The 17,934-nt window shown below is 41.2% G+C and overlaps 1 protein-coding gene across 1 annotated transcript in view; it reads right to left on the bottom strand.

The window, feature by feature from the left end:
- Positions 1–17,934, bottom strand: part of LOC127568273 (laminin subunit gamma-2-like) — a 59,927-nt gene that overhangs the window by 29,910 nt on the left and 12,083 nt on the right. Inside the window, exons 2-6 of the mRNA XM_052011834.1 lie at positions 10,183–10,371; positions 8,179–8,299; positions 6,486–6,584; positions 4,421–4,557; positions 3,241–3,363 (exon numbers count right to left, since the gene is read on the bottom strand). Of these exons, the coding sequence (XP_051867794.1) occupies positions 3,241–3,363; positions 4,421–4,557; positions 6,486–6,584; positions 8,179–8,299; positions 10,183–10,371 (669 nt within the window). The remainder of the gene's footprint in view (positions 1–3,240; positions 3,364–4,420; positions 4,558–6,485; positions 6,585–8,178; positions 8,300–10,182; positions 10,372–17,934) is intronic.

Consider the following 17,934-nt stretch of genomic DNA (forward strand, 5'->3'; position numbering starts at 1 on the left):
TATTTTTAATTCATTGCTAGATAGTTGTAATAAATTCAGTTTCATCAATGTTTTCCTTGATCCAGGTAAAGGTGTTGAGTTGGAGCATTTATTGTGGAGCAGGAGAAACAGTGAACAATCCCACACTTGATCTCTGTTTTCAGTTACCAGCTGGTGTAGTCGATGACTGGCTGGTGCACCATTAGGGGAATGCTGTTTTTACCTGTGAGCACCAAGGTGTAGCCTTTCAAAGGGAGACTAACTCCCACCTGATTGGTAAGGCCTGCAAAGCAAGGGCTCTTTCTGACCATAAGTGGTTGGCTCTGCCCAATAACCTGGTACTAATGTGCATCAGCCTGCAGGCACATAAGAAATAGGATCGGGCGTAGTTCATTTGGTCACTCGGGCCTGCTCCAGCATTCAATAAGATCATGTCTGCTCTGACCTTGGCAATTTCACGCTACTTGTAGCCCATGATTCCCCAGTAGTCCAATAATTTGTCTGCCTTTCTCAGATGCAGTCCATAATTCTATGTACGGCTTTCTGGGGTAGAGAATTAGAGATTCATAATCCTCTGAGGAATTCCTCTTTCTCTGTCTGAAATGGGCTAACCCATATTCCGAAACTTAGTGCTGTATTTCCCCTCAAGGGGAAACATCCTCTTGGTGTCTATCCTGTCAAGCAGCCTCAGAAATTTATACATTTCAATAAAATCTATATTTCTGAACTCTTTTTTAAAAAAAAGTGTGGGAATAACCCACTCAATCATTCCTCGTAAAACAATTGTTTCATTCCAGGAATCAACCCAGTGAAGCTTCCCTGAAATGTTAGTATATCAATAAAGGAGACCAAAACTGTATGTAGTGCACCAGGTGTGTTTTCACCAATGCCCCATAGATTTGTAGCAAGACTTCTCCAAGGTTATGCTGCAATCCCCCTTCCCATAAAGGCCATCATTCCATTTCCCTGTCTATCTACTTGCTGTAGCAACATGGTAACTTTCTAACAAGGTCATTGATGTCTCTGTGCAGCAGAATTCTGTAGTGTCTTTCCACTGAAATAATGTTCTATTCTGTTCTTCCTGTCCAAGTGGATAACCTCTCTCTCCCTGTCTTGTATTCCATTTGCTAAATTTTTGTCCAGTCACAATTTGGAGGATTGTTTTGGCAATTTGTTGTTGATTCAGCTGAAGTAGTGTTCAGGTTGATTTGGTTCTGCCTCTTTTCCCCCCAAGAACTTTGCTGCTAAGAGCAACTGAGAAATTATAGTGTAGATAGCCCATCCACTCTGTGTTCCTCCTGACCCTGCAAGTGACTTCTGTTCAGGTACCAAACCATCTCGAGTCACAAATCAGAAACATGTAAGCCTCTTCCTTAATACAAGAGGCTTATATGGGGTGGAATTTCTTCAGTGGATCCAAGAGGGGTTCTCAAAACAGTATGTGGAGAGTTCAACTAGAGGAGAAAACATACTGGATCTGGTTTTGGGAACTGAGCTAGGCCAGGTGACAGACCTGATAGTGGGTGAACATTTTGGGAATAGTGACCACAACTCCTTGTGTTTTAAGATAGTTAGAGTAAGAATATAATTGGCTCTTGCGGGAAGGTACTAGATTGGGGGAAGCCAAATTACAACAGGATAAAATAGGAGCTAAAGGGCAATAATTGGGAGCAGCTGCTGTTGGACAAGTCCACATCTGACATGTGGGAGTTGTTTAAAGACCAGCTGATCAGAGTTCAGGATCAGCATGTACTGGTAAGGACAAGGACGGCAACATAAGGGAACCTTGGATGTCCCGAGAGGTCCTAAATTTAGTCAAAGAAAATGGAACCATGTGCAAGGTTTAGGAAGCTAAAATCAGACTGGGCCCTTGTCGAATATAAAGACAGCAGCAAAGTGCTAAAGCAGGCAATTAGGAAGGCCAAAAGGGCCATGAAATATCCTTGGTGAGCAGGGTCAAGGATGATCCCAAGGCATTTTATGCTTCCATTAAGAAAAAGAGGATAACTAAGGAGAGGGTAGGTCCACTCAAGGATAAAGAAGGGAACTTGTGCTTGAAGTCAGAGCAAGTGGCCAAGGTACTAAATGAGTACTTTGCATCTGTATTTACTGAGGAGAAGGATTTGGAGGATAGTGAATGCAGAGTGGGGCATGTTAATGTGCTGGGTCATTTTGAGGTTGAGGAGGAGGTAGTTCTGGGTCTTCTGAAGAGCATTAAGGTGGATAAATTCCACACACATCACTCACTCTGGCCACATAGGTTTAATTGCAAATACAATTTAGAAGTTGTGGGTCTAGTGCAGAAACTCGCTATTCTCAGTGCTGGTCTGAAACAGCTGGGTGGTTAGTCTCTGAAACTTTGATTGTCGAATCGGGTGAACATTGCTACAAGCTTCCTGCTATCTCATTGTCTGACCCAGTACATCGTGCTGAGCAGCCCTTGATTTAATTTGTTTGAATCTTTAGGGGATGACTGATTTACTTTTCATATAAAGTGGCATTTCTCAGGAGTCGTCAAAGCCCCTACACTTCAGAAATGCACAATATCTTGGCACTTGCTGGCCTCACCTTCTCCTGGCTTCCCAGGAGCACCCATCTCATCGCTGAAGCCAGCGGGGGGCTTAGAAGGATGCAAGTATCTCTGTCGTTTGTACCCAGCAAATCAGAAGCTAAGTACTCTGGTAATGGTGCACCCAGTGTGGGGACCTGAGTGTGCAGTGTAACTGCCAGTGCAGCTTTGATCGTAAGAGATTAAGTAACATCAACATCAGATCACAGTATAATCAATATTGACTTGTAAGTCAATATCGACTTAAGTTTCTAGTTTTCCAGACTGAAAATTGATTACTCCCTTTAGCGTAAAATCCCACATGAAGGAGTTTATCTTAAGCTAAGGGTGTAAGAAACAAATCAGTTTCGGAAAAATTGTGTTGATTGTCATTGTCAAAATACTTCTAAACATTACTATTCTAGCAAAACTGATAATCCACACTCTCTACCTGTATTGTAAGGTACTGAGCATTAGAGTCGAGGGTACGCAATCCATTTGTGACTTTGTAAAATTGCAATTTGCTGACTCTTAAAGCGAGCTCAAAATAAGTCAAAGTGTTCGTGCTTGAGTTGGAGATCACAAAGTACAGTGATTTAGAGCCATCTAAATGTTGAGATGTCGCATGCAATCTCAGATGGGCAGTTCAGCATTGTATAAGTGAACCAGAATTAACAAATTACATGAAGTGCCCGTAATTGCTCTCATCTCACCTGGAGCAACAAAGTACACTGGGTATTCATCTTCGGCCTGAACAATAATGTCACGAGATGATGATGACCTCATCAGAGGGAGATCCGGACCCCGGCGATGCTGTGCTTTCCATCCTTCAGTATCTGTGCACAAGGAGAGGCCAGTAAATCTTTGTAATTTTTAATGACAATTAATTATGACATTTTCAGGAATATCCCAATTTAGCTGAAATCACTGAACTAAACACTAACATTAAACCCTATAAAGAGATTATGCTATGAATCACTGTACAAATATTATTGAATGTGTTGAATGAGTTTACAGGAGCTGTTCTCTCTTGCATAATGGAGAATATGCAGTGAGCATGTTCACTAGTCATATTTACCATTATGGACAGCATTTTACCATTTGCAAAAAATGTATTTTTGTTAAACCATTGATAGTGAAATATTATCGGCTTTGTCATGGTACATTCCTTTTCTGAAATATTTCAAGCTGCAGGAATATGCTTTGCAATGTTATGACAAAGTGATACGTTAATACATTGACAACTTTCATAACATCACAAGCTTTTGAATCCACTTCCTCTAAGGTGGGAAACAATTTTTGGTTCAGGTGAGAATTAGAATGCCTCAGATAAGTTTTTTGTTCATTAACTTTAACACCTGCTGTATATTCTTATCACAGGATCATACTGTTATCAGTCTTGCATTTCCTGGTACTATTACAAGTAAGAGCTTTGTTTTGTACAAAGCTCTCAATAGCAATTCTCCAGCCTGAAGGTGGTTACATTTCAACTCTACTTTTCCTGTCCTTCTCCCTGCTGACCTATGGTTCTGTAGACACTGGCTGCATTCCAGAAACTCCACTCTTGGACAATGAGTGGTTGCAGGCTGGTTGAGCAAATGCATAACAGTCAAAGCAGGAAGCCCAGGCTGGTGTTCCTCTCAGTGACCTAAGGGAGCTGGTAGCTTCTGGTTTACTACGGTAACATATTCCATGATCTTTATAAGCAGATCATTCCAAGAAGCTTTTGATGTTGATTACTTAACCATTAATTCCAGCAGTTTGTTTGAGTCCTCAAAACTCTGGCTTGGGACCTCGCTCTTAATGTTAACTAAATTTCTACCAAGATTAGTTGTTGGGTGCCACCTCAGTAATAGACAATACCTCAGTTCATTGCAGTAAGTGCTGCAGTACCTGAATCAAAGGTAGAGGTGATGTCATCCTCCCGGTAACCATCCTCCACTTTGCAGACTGATGAATGCCCGAAGCAAAAACATGCTGAACAGCCCATAGGGTTTTCTGGATGAAGGTTGTAATAACCAAACTTGCAACTGTGGGAGAGAAACAGACATTTGGAAAATGTTTCTTGTTGCTTTATTCATACAGCACTAGTGTTCCTCTGAGATTTAGCACAGCTCGTCATCACTTCCAAACCAGGCAGATACCTACCCAAGGCTGGAAAGTCTGCCAGACATGCAAATGACCCTAGATGTAAAATAACAACCAGGACCAAGGTGTAAATTTTTATTGTGCATTTTTGTTCAAGATTTTGTTTAAAACCATTTCCCATCAACAAGCCATCATTAAAAATAAAACTAATAACTAATGGCTTTTTTCAACTAGCAATAAAATAACAATCATAAAGGCGCTCAATTTTTAATAAAGTTTTTATGCAGTTTGTGTATCTTAATAGCTTCAGGTATAAGGCAGGGAGGAACTGAAGATGTCGACAAAGAAATATGCTGATATGCAAATAAAGATGCCGATTTAAAAAATAGTTTTGCAACTGCTAGGTTAGCTACTTCAAGCTTTACCAATATGACAAGGACAGAAATTGGTATTTGTCATTGTTAAATGTACCTGTCATGTAATAAATAAAAATTAAATTAAAAACTGTAGTTGTGCAAGTTTTTTTTCTAATGGAGACACAAGAAACTGTAGGTGCTGGAATTGGAGCAACAAACAATCTGCTCGAGGAACTCAGTGGGAGCAGCATTTTTTTGGGAGGGGGGCATGTGGAGGGAAATAAATTGTTGATGTTTTGGGTCGAAACCCTGTATGGATTAAAAGTGGAGCGGGGAGATAGCCAGTATGAAGAGAAGAGCGGGAGTGGTGAGATGGGCCAGATTAGTGATGGGGCAGATGGGGGTGGGGATTGAAGGATGATGGGCAGATAGAGCCAGACAGGGGAGGGGTAGGTGCGGAGCTGAGAGGTAGGTGCGGAGCTGAGAGGTAGGTGCATGATAGATGGAGGCAGGACTGAAAGGGCAGATGGAGCCAGGTGGGGGAAAGGGAGGGTAAATGTGGAGACGGCTGCAAAGGTGATAAGCAGGAACACAAAGGCTGCCAGTTTCAGATTCTGATAACTAAGGAAGGTGATAATAAGAACCATGAGGGGAGAGGTGAAGGGCAGGTGGAGTCAGAACCAGATGGAGGGGGATGAGAGCCAGTGGGTGAAATGTGTGGGTACTGGGTTGATGGGACTGGGAGGGGGATGAAAATGGGGGATGATGAGGGTGGTGTTTGGGGAAAGAAGGATCAGAAGGTGGGTGGGGGAGATCGGAATCACACCAGAGGAGAGTGTTATCTGAAATTGGAAAATTCAATGTTCATATCATTGGGTTGTGACCACCCAGGCAGAATATAAGGTATTGTTCCCCCAGGCCTCACCCTGGCAGTGGAGAACACAGAGGATGGGTCAGCTCAGGAATGGGAAGGGGAGTTGAAACAGCATGCAACTGGGAACTTGGGATGGCCATTGCAGAGAGAGCACAGGTGCTCTGTGAATCAGTCACCTTGTCTGCACTTGGTCTCACCGATTGTAGAGGAGGCCATATCAGAAGCATTGAATGCAGCGGACAGGGTTGGAGGAGGTGTATGTGAATCTTTGTCTCATCTGGAAGGGCTGTTTGGGGCTCTGGATGTTGGTGAGAGAGGAGGTGTAACAACAAGTGTTGCATTTCCTGTGGTTGCAGGTGTAAGTCCCAGGGGTCAGGGAGGGACAGGTGGGGAGGGATGATCAGACCAGGAAGTAGAGGGAGTGGTTCCTGTGGAAAGGGGTGGGGAGGAGAAAATGTGGCTGGTGGTGGGATCTTGTTGTAGCTGGTAGAAATGCCATGTGCTGGATGTGGAGGCTGGTAGGGTGAAAGGTGAGGACTAGAGGAAGTTTATCTCTGCTCTATCTGGAGGGAGTAGGGATGAGAAGTCCGAAAAATATGAGAGGGAACTTTTTCTAATGAAGTTATTTCAAACCACTTACCGATTACAGTTGGACCCTTCAACATTATATTTACAGTTGCACTCTCCCGTTTCAACATCACAGATCCGTGTAACACCAGCCATATTGCAAGTACAGCGCCTGCCAGTAAAAACAGTTTATTAATGGTGGGTGAACTGGGTATCATGCAGTGATTAATTCAGATGGGACACTGAGTTTTGTTCTGCTAATTTCCACCCATCCTGTTCTGGAGGCACTAATTCTCAAATAATGGTAGAACCTTTACTTTTCTGTGTATTGAGATGCTGACAATTTTTTGTAAAGAAATCTGGCTGGTGTAATACAGTGGCTAAGCATGGTGTGATGTAGTGTGTGCTCTTATGTGGGCCTTTGAGTGTGTGAAATGGTACACATCTGGTTAAGATAAGATCTTTATTAGTCACATGTATATCAAAACACACAGTGAAATACATCTTTTTGTGTAGAGTGTTCTGGGGGCAGCCCGCAAGTGTCACCATGCTTCTGGCGCCAACATAGCATGCCCACAACTTTCTAACCCGTACGTCTTTGGAATGTGGGAGGAAACCGGAGCACCCGGAGGAAACCCACGCAGACACAGGGAGAACGTACAAACTCCTTACAGACAGTGGCCGGAATTGAACCCAGGTCGCTGGTGCTGTAAAACATTACGCTAACGGCAAGTGTTAGCAAAACATTAAGGAACTGCTTCAGTGACCAGTGAGCACTGAATGTTTTGGACTCCATGTGTCACTCTTGCATAAATTGCGTGGAATTATGTGGATTATTGTAGCACTGAACTAGCCCATCTGACCCAACTAATCTATGTTGTTCCACATGATCCCCTTCCCGTCCAACTAATCTTGTTAATCAACTGTTTGGTAGTTGGGCCTGCAGTATTATGCATGGTTTGGAGCACCCTGTTTTAAAAAGGGCATAAAAACAATGAAAAGGTTATTGTCTAAACCCATTAAGATGAAAAACTCTAGTTGTGGAGAGAGATTCAAATCTTTTCATTAAGGTTGCAGAGTTAACGGATGAGCTGATATAGGTTTTCACAATTGTGTATGATTTGGAAATAGTAAACACTGAAGGATTGTGTGCATTGATTGATGAGATGGTAATATGATGGCACAAAGTTAAGCTCATCAAAAGTAGAAGAAAGGCTTAAAAAATCTTTGCACACTGTGTGGTTAGAATGTGGAATTTTCTGCCACAAACCTTTGTTTAAGTGAAGCCCATAAATTGTTTTAAAAGGGAATTGGACAGTTGCTTGCATAGGAAGAATATCTAAAGGAATGGGGGTGGGAGCAAGTAAAAAGGATCAGAAGGGGTGACTCAGGTGTTGCAAAAACACTGACAGCCCTTGCTGCAATAAATGGATTGTATTTTTGTAATCTGGCATACTACAGTAAGTTAAAAATGGAATAGGTGAAATAATAAGAAACATCAAGTGTTGCAAATTGTTCAAAAGGCAGAAAACGATACCAATAAAACGCAGGCCTGATTACCTCTGAACAGAGAAAAGGTTGATTTGTATTTCAATTACAGAACTGACAAAGGATGTACATCTAAAACACAAGCTTTCCTTTCTCCTTTACAAACACTGATTTCCCAGTTTCTTTTTTGATTATGTATTAAAAATGCAGTATTATATGTCATCTATTATCATAGTTTAAAACACTCGCCAGACGTGAGGTGGTCTTGGTACACCTACTTGCAACCAGTGCTGGACAATGAGTAAAAACCAGGCTGGCACTTGTCACACTTGTCTCCAATCACTCCTTCTGCTTTGCACCTGCAGCGACCATATTCATCACAGCCACTACCAGTGGAACCTGGGAGGCACAAAGCATTAAAACAAAACCATTTTATAGTCAGAAATATAGCCCTTGTCAACTTCACTCAGTTGAGTGCACTTTTACCTCAAATTAAAAGCACATAGGTTCAAACTCCATCCCAAGATTTTAAAATAATCTGTGTTGATCCCTGATATAACACTGACAAACCAAGTGCTGCATTGACAAAGATGATGCCCTTTAGATAGTAAAATAATGCAGATATTCAAGAACCAAGAGTACCACTTGAAGGAAAAGGTGATTAGTTCACAATTGATTAAACAACATCGATCTCTTGGTTGTTTACAAGAAGCCTTTGCATTTCCATGTAACAGGTCAAAAAGTAGTGCATTGTGAAGCATTTACAGATGTCTCAACAGTGCGAGGCAGAGCATTTTCCATAGTTTTGAGTAATGAGTACCAGCATATGCATGCAACTATGATTTGTTTACTCCACAGAATCAAATCTAGTCTTTTTCTTAAGGTTTTTGCAAGCTCTCTTCTGTCCTAGAGGATGACTTCAGGAAACTATTTCCTTGTAGTACTAAACCCAGTTTGGTCAAGTTACCCCCACTTAATAAAGATACCCAATGGAGTTTTGCCACTGGCAAATGAGATGTAATGCCACTTGGAGGTAATTTTATCATTTTTGTGCAGTAACTGATGACCCTTTCTCATTATTTTTGTACACAGTGGAACTTTGAGGCAAAATACAGGAGCTCTGCCATCCCATTTCTACTGCTTGCTACCAAATGAAAGATCACAGCCTTCAGCAGGGGCAGCTTTGGACTACGACATTCTATGCAGTTGCTCAAAATTCTGCTACTCAAGGGTCACAAGTAGTTCTAGTGAAAGACAAACCGTGCAAAAAAAAACAAACTGCTAGAGGAACTAAGACGCTCAGAACATTTGTAGAGGGAAATGGACAGTGGAGATCCTTCAGGTCTCGACCCGAAACATTAACTGTCCATTTCCCTCTGCAGATGCTGCCTGATCTACTGAGTTCCTCCAGCAGTTTGTTTTTCTGTGGCAAGTGCCAGCATCTGCAGTCTCTTGTGTTGCTGAAAGACACCCATGCAATGGTAATAGCTGGTCGCTGGCAATTTTGTCAAACGTTTTCATATTTTCTTTCACAAGCTTTCCTTGTCATGTACAGATTTGACATGAAATTGAAGCAGTGGTCTCTTTTCTGTTGTGTTGCATAGAATATAACATACGGACTTGACTCAACCCCTGGATGGAGTCCACTTAAGGTAAATATGGCTCATTTCCTTTGCTGCCGTTTCTGGCCTACATGTGTGCAAAGTATAACAACAGCTCTCCATATTCTCTGGTTTGCAGATGCTCAAATGCAAGTCAGATCAGATTTAGTACATTTTGATTTACCAAGTAAAGTCTTTGGACTGATTGCATTTCTCTTTTCACCCACGTACTTACAACATTGTTTAATTTAAAACAAGGTAGCACAGAAGGCTTGAAATGCCCAGCTCTGTTTTCCATTGCTTTGACTCCAGGATATACAATTGTAGCTACAAGGAAGCAGGGGAACAACTGACCCACAGCAAAGTGGCTCCATGAATCTGCATCAGTCCTCCTGTGGCAGCTTGCTAAATGTAGAGCATGGTGTTTATCTGTACTCATATCAGATGGTTTTTACCAATCATCCATGGAGAATGTTATCAAATATTAAAGGAGGAAAGCACACTGCAGGGATCATTCTCCTAAGATTGGAAGTAAAAGTAAAATAAAAATGCCTCAAGGCACCATCTTGATCTGATTAATATTGATTCTCATCCAATGGGTTGTAGGCAAATGATTTCACGGTCCCCCTCGCCCAAACCTAATACCATAAAAAGGCATGAATTTTAACTCCACAGACTTACCCAGTGAATTGCATCGGCAGGGCTGACAATGTCCCCCTCGTTGTGTTGGGTAGTAATTTTCCTTGCATTTCTCGCAATGTATTCCCTCAGTGTTGCCAATGCAGTTCACACAGCGTGTACCACTTCCAGACTGTTGGTACAGTATAGGATCCCACACACATTGTCTAGCCCTGTGATTACAGTTGCACTCTGTGGAAAGACAATAAATAGTATGAACAAAGATGCCTATTAATGTTAATACCAGCAGCACCAGTTAAAACCAGTCTTCACTCTTATTTAATGCTGCACTAAATAGTTGTGCCCATCAATAGAGCTTGCTCACAGGTGCACCAATACATTAACAATAGAGTTCACCTGATTGATTAAAAACATTCTGTTCTTCATCGGCTTGTTTTAATAATTGTTCCTTTTATTGTTTTAATTGCTTGTCAACCATGTAACTCCATTTTAGTCATATAGCTCCACAAAGCAACAGCTGTAGTAGTCTGCCTGTCTAGACCCTTAACCTCACTGTGTAGTGAAATGATCCAGGACAAATAATTACATTGTCTGTGTAATTTAGCATGATGTTTAAGAATGTTAAAATTGTAACAAATTACAAATGAAGAAGATTCACAAGGGAAATGGATTTAAAAGGATTATATCAATAGGGAAACACAGCGTGACCACAAGAACTCCCGAGGGGCATTCTGTAGCGTTACTGAAGGCTGCCTCACACGGTTGGAATGGCTTGGCGACAAATCAACCAGACTTTCACGTATCGTAGCCCATCAAGTAACCACAGAACTCACTAACAAACTTAGAACTATTTATAATAGATGGCTTCTAAATTAAAATAGAAGTGCTGTAACCAAGAGGATTTAATTTTAGAAATTACCATTTCTTTTTACACTACCTCCTGCATTTTCCTTATAGGAGACTACTCTTAAGACCACATGGAAAGAAAGTAAAATAACCAGATATCAGATTTTTTATCAACAACTAGTCTGCCTACATAACCAATGCAATTGAAAATTAATTCATGCTAACGAGTATTTTAAGGCAGTGTGATAAGGTGCAATGTAAATACAAGCACTTGCTCCATGGAGCTGGTGCCTAACAGAAGGAGATAAGTCTGGATTTTAAGCTGAATTTATTCACATTTATGTAATGATCTTTAGTTCACTTTATTTTTGATCCTTCAGCGGTTATAACCCAGACATTTTTGCTTGGTGCCTGTCACAAGCAGACTAGCAGTGCAATGTCTGCAAGGGAGCTTTGGGCTATTTTTGTTCCTGACATAACTCGCTTCCATTACAAAATGTAATGAGATGAGTTAGCCTGACCTTTCAGGTTAAGGGTTCTTTAACATAGATTATTAAAAATACAATTTACATCAGCAGCATTCGGGGTACTTCCACTGACTCCAACAAACGAAGAAGTGCCACAAGATGGCTCTGTTTCTCTTTTAGATTTGAAACTAAATCCTTCGCTCTCTCTGCATTCCCACTACAATGTATATTGTCTGCACTAGAGAAACAAAGGACTGCAGATACTGGAATATCTAGATGAAAAACATTATGATGCTGGAGGAACTCAGCAGGTCAGGAAAAGGGCCTATCTTCAGTCCTGAAGAAGGGTCCTGACCCGAAATGTTGACTGCCTGCTTTTCTCCATGGATGCTGCCCGGCCTGCTGAATTCCTCCAGCATCATAGTATATTGTCTGCACTATTTCCCACTCTATCCCAACACTATGAAATCTCCTCTCTCCTTCCAGTGTGTAGACACGTACTGTGAGATGCAGTGGTAGGAATGTAAATTTGACCATTTTTTTGCAGGGATGTAAAAATGTTAAACACATCCAGATTCTGCACAAACCTACAAATTCACAAGTCCTGGACGTACTTCATGATTATTAGAGAGGCTTGGACCCCTCCTTCCTACCCCATATTTACACCTGCCTTCCCCACCATGGTCAGATAGACTTTATTTCCCAGCTGAGTGAAATCTTTCACATCTTTTCAATGTCATTCAGCAGGAAACACCGGTCACTGTCGTCATACTCCATCTTCCATAAACGTAACTGGATCCTTGGATGGAGTAGAGAACACATACCGGCACTGCAAACAAATCGGTCAGGAAAAAAGTGGTAACTTCATTGGTAACAATGCAACCCACAGACCAGATGTACGGTGATTATTTCCTTACAACACAGGAGGCCACTCAGCCCATCAAATCTATAGTTGTCAAAGCACACTCTTTCACTTGCTCATCAATTATTCCCCCCGCTCCCAATTCACCTGCCACCCACCCACCCTGGGGACAACGTACAGTAGCCAATTAAGCTACAGGTACATCTTTGGATGTGAGAGGAAGGCGGGGCATCTAGGGAAACTCACGTGGTCACAGGAAGAGCATGCAACCTCCACGCAGACAACACCCGAGGTCAGGATTGAACTCGGGTCACTGGAGCTGTGTAGCAGCAGCACTAGCTGCGGCGTCCTTTCTGGAAGACAGTTCTTTTCTTGTTCCTTTTTATTTGTTCCTCCCATCTGGAAGTAGCTCTCCACACCCACATGGCCATTGATCATTTGTGAACCTAGGCAGGCTCTTTCTTATGGCCTGAATCAAAGCCTTTTCCTCACCTGTTACGTCTGAGTATTTTTCTTTAGTTTTGGAACCAATGTAGCCTTCATTATTAAAAAGGCCTTTCCTTTTAGCTGAAATGTGACACTATTCCAAGTGATAACATGCACCACTCTCGTGCTTAAGTATAGTTGATTTTACTTCCATCCCTTCCTTAGATTTGGCTCCTTATCAATAAGGATTACTGCATTGTAATCAGGAAGAGAAGTACAAGGTGGGTTCCACTCTCTAGGTTGGGCTTAATTGTGGTATATACACCTGGCCCTAACCTTCACAGTCCCTCCCTTCAACTTTTCTACCTTTTTAATATGCTCCTTAAAATGTAACCCTTTGACTAAGCTTTTGGTTTTGTCTCTTTGTGTAACTTGAGATGAAATTTTGTTTGATAACATTGCTGTGAAGTTCCCTGGCACTCTACACTGTGTCACTGGGCAACACAGTGCGTAGCTTGTTTCCTCCCAGCTCCAGTGACCCGTGTACGATCCTGACCTCTGGTGCTGTCTGTTCAGAGTCTGCATATTCTCCCTGTGATCAAGTGCTCTTGTTTCTTCCCATATCCCAAAGATGTGCTTGTTGCTAAGTTAATTAGCTAATCGAAATTATTCCTAGCAGGAGGAGACTCGGGGTGCAGTTGATGGGCATGTGGAAAACCATAGTTTACAGGGAAATATAAGGGGGAAAGGGATTGCTCTGTCAGTTGGCATGGACTTGATAAGCCAACTGGCTGCCTCCTATAGGGACCCGGATTCAATTCCAACCGTTGTCTGTAAGGAGTCTGTACGTTCTCCCCATGTCTGCGTGGGTTTCCTCTGGGTGCTCCGGTTTCCTCCCACATTCCAAAGATGTATGGGTTAGGAAGTTATGGGCATGCTATGTTAGCGCTGGAAATGTGGCAACACTTGTGGGCTGCCCCCAGAACAGTCTACGCAAAAGATGTATTTCACTGTGTGTTTCGATGTACATGTGACTAATAAAGGAAACTTGTGTACGTATATTAAAAAAGTGCAATATTAATGGAAATTGTTGCAAGCTGTTGGTTCAGCGCAGCCTGTCTACAGTGAAACCAGGTACCTTCCCATTTGCTAAACCTTTTGGGAAAGCCACTAATTCTATTGTGTGTGTGTTTACCAGAAATTGCCAGTGTGGATTGAAAGTTCCACTGCGCCATATGATGTCACTTCAAAACTAAATGCTGGTCATCAGATTCAGCTGTTGATGCCCTCCACAGAAGCACACATGATGGGAGTCCCATTACCCAGTTTAAGTGACTTGCTGAAACAGCTTCAAAGTATTGCAGTGGAAGGCTGTAACGCAGATAATATCTTACCTCCTGTGACACTAATTTGCAAATAACTACTGTTAATTAAAGAGCTCCACTAAACTCGCTGTAAAACAGCTGCATTTATTGTAGTGCTTTTAAAGTAAACACTATCTCCCGTTGCATGGAAGTAGGAGAGAAAAGAAACAAAATGTTCTCTGTCCCAGCCCTTGGATCCTGAATTGATTTCACAGAGACAGCATATGGGGCCCTTTTTTACACTTTCAACCATAAACATGGTTAAGATTATTTAACAGCTACAATAAGTAACTTGGTCCAATTGATTAACTGTTAACCAGTGTTATAACTGTGCAAGTGATTTAAAATGGAGCAGCATGTCACATCTTCTCCTGTATCAAAGTGTAATTTGTTACACCCAAGGTTGGGAGGGAGAAGATCTATCCATTAATAACTCACTTGTCCTTTTCCTAAACAGTATCAGGACCAAAGTATTTTATAACCACTTCATCTCATTACTTGCTTTACACTGTTTCCAAGTTGAAGATTGTATGTGATATATTTCCTTAATTCATTTTTTTTGGGGTGTGGGTATTGTGAGCAGGGCCAGCATTTATCTCCCATCTTGAATTGCCCTCGAAGCTAGTGGTGAACTTCTGTAGTCCTTGTGGTGAGGGTACATCCATTGTTCTAGGCCAGAGAGGATTGTAATTTGGTGGGTAGCTAGCAAGTGGTGGTATTTCTGTGCACCTGATGTCTGTGTCCAAAAATACATCTGTTAATACTTGACAGATCCATATCCCATCAAGAGTTAAATCTATAGCACTGGGCATAGTGCTGCTTTATACTTTGGAAGGTACCATAGTTTTGTTTTGTGTCTTTAAGTTATAATGCTAAAATAGAATGAAAGCATCTCATTTTTTAAATACTCCACATGTTCATTATTATTATTCTTTCAAAACCCAGTGACTGAACATCATCATGTCTCAACTGACTTGAACATAATCTGTTTTGTAGTCTGTGATCCAGCATTTTATTGCAGTTCAGCCATGCAGAGTTTATTGATGACTTCAGTGAGGCATAGGACAAGGACATCATATCACAAGGTACAAATTCATGAGTGGGTAAATCAGTTCATTAAGTGTACATACATTCAGACACAAATGACACTCATTCATCATGGAGATCTAATTAATGATCTTCACTCTTCACATACATAGATTATCACTGCCTAAATTTTGGGTAAATTGCCTGCCTTATTTAGAATTCAGGATGTAGCTGCATGTAAACAGTATAATGCAGTGTGGCCCAGACTTGCAGGATGAAAGCTCCTGGTATGTCTCTTTCACTGCAACTTCCATGAATTTGAGTCTAGTTGTTCAGAAACCAATATCATAAAACTTCCACGAACTGAACAATTTCATTCAGAGAAGCCAGAATTTGGCTGTGTTTGGAAATGGGGAAGAAGAAAGTCAAAGATTTTGGTACTTTTATTAGGGCATTGTAACATAAGCTCAGCCCTATGCTTATTCATTCTGTACTTGATCCAAAAGCAAGATGCAAATATCATGGATTTTCAACTCCAACACCCAAAAAAATTGGAATAAATGTAACACAAACTTGGGGGGGGGGGGGGGGGGGGGGGCGGAAACACATGAGTTGTGAAAGAGTAACTGCTGAAACAATAACCTGACATTTCTCTGACAAGGGTCAGCTGTGGATCAGTTGGCACCACCCCTGCTTCTGAGAAAGTTGAGGATTCATCAACCCCTTCCTCATCACCTGAGTACAAAATCCAAACTGATACTCTTGAGATAGAGAAGCAATCTTGAGAGTGAGATATTAAATCAGGGACCCGTTTGCTCAAAGTGTAAGATCAAATGACCCTATCTGAAGAAGAGCAGTAGTGCTCCCTTGGTATGCTGGTTTCTATTTATCTCTTCACCAAGTAACTAATACTGTTCATTTTATTACACATATGTTTGCTCACTTGCTAAGCACATATTGGCTACAGCACACATGTCAGTGCAACAATGACTACAAAATGCTGAATTTTAAAGCCCAATGACAAGACCTGAGAGTGTCGAAGATGCAAAATAAATGCAAATTCTTTCTGATTTTTGAGACTTTGCTTATTTCTATCGCTCTAATTCTTTTTCACTGATTGACAAGCTCCTTGCATACAAGTACAGAGTTGAATCCTAAGAATTCTGTTTTTTTTGACTAAGTCTCAAATCTGGGTGGTTATATCATCATCAAATTACTATTATATCACTGCTTCAGGCATGTTCACCTACATCATTGATACTTGTTTTTCTGTAATAATTTTCCAGCATGTAAGGTGAAGAAAGCTGCATTCCAATGCTGATTAATAGCTACCGACATAATGGATTTTGATTATTATAGAATTATCATATGATTTGCCAACTGGCACATATTTATGGAGTGGTGTCAGGTAGTAAGACAATATCCTGAACAAATTAGCCTTGACTTGTGAATTTCTCCTTGTTAGTATATTCTGTTTCTGTAAAATAAATGGAGTACATTTTTTCTTGGTGAGAAATTTTTCTGCCCAACTGACCAAATCATCTATATCTTCCAATTTGAAGACCACACGGTCACCTTTTGTATCATCTGCAAGCTTCCTCATCTCTCCACATTTAGGTCCAACTCATTAGGTCACAAAAAGCAAGGAACTGAATACCAAGCCCTGTGGAATCACACTGATAACAGCCCTTCAGTCATAAAAACAAACCTCAATCATTCCCATTTTCTTCCTACAACTGAGTCAATTTTGATTCCAATTCACCAGTCTCCCTTGGACCCTACAGGCTTTTGTTTTTGACTAGCCCATGTAGGACTTTGTCGAGTGTTTCACTAAAATCAATGTAGACTACATCATATACAATATCCTCAGTGACCACCCCCCCCCTTAACTCCTCAAAGAATTCAATCAACTTAGTCAGACGCAAACTGACTGATTAATCTGTGCCTATCTAAATGAAGGTTAAAAGAGTTCCCAAGAGTGGATGCCACTAATCTAAGTTATAAAATCTCTGGCCTGTAATTACTTGGTTTAAGCTTCCCTCTCTTTTTAAACAATGCTATAATGTTCCCAATTTTCTGACACCACTTCTGAATCCAGAGAAAACTAACAAAGTGCAGTCAGATCCTGCACCATTTCATTGCTTTTTGTTAAAAGCCTGGTCTTATTTATTTTTCCATTCAAAGATGATAAACACTTAATTCTTCTTCCTCTCTTATCCTATCCAATCTTTCACACTGATTTGCCTTGATTACAATATCGGCATCATGCCCCACTTTCCAGGTCCATACTGTTACCGCTGTTATCCTCCAAGGGGCATGTTCTTGGCCCCCTCCTACATATTGCCTCCCAAATATCCTCCAACTGAATAATCAGAAGACTGAAGCTATTGTCTTCAGTCCAGGTCATAAACTCCATTCCCTAACCGCCATCACTCTCCTAGTAACTGTCTGAAAACAAACCAGACCATTCACATGTTTGAGCCTGAATTGAGTTTTGGGCCTTAAATCTATGCCATGAATAAGACTCTTAATTCCAACTTCGTAATGTTGCCTAACTCTGCCCCAGCACAGCAAATGTAGAGCTGTAACTCTCATCTGTTATTGCCTTTAACTATCCCAGCACACTACTGGCAGCGGCCTTCGTTTTACTCTGTGAACTTGAGGTAATCAAAAGGTCTGCAGCTCGTACCTTAATACATACAAGTTCCAGTTCACCCATTGTGCTTTCTAACCCCTCAGTTAAGGTCTGCCTGAGTTCTTATAATTCCCAGCCTAGTTTTCAATTTCCTGCATTGTCCCTCCC

Source organism: Pristis pectinata, chromosome 3 (assembly GCF_009764475.1).
Source record: "Pristis pectinata isolate sPriPec2 chromosome 3, sPriPec2.1.pri, whole genome shotgun sequence".
NCBI lineage: Eukaryota > Metazoa > Chordata > Chondrichthyes > Rhinopristiformes > Pristidae > Pristis > Pristis pectinata.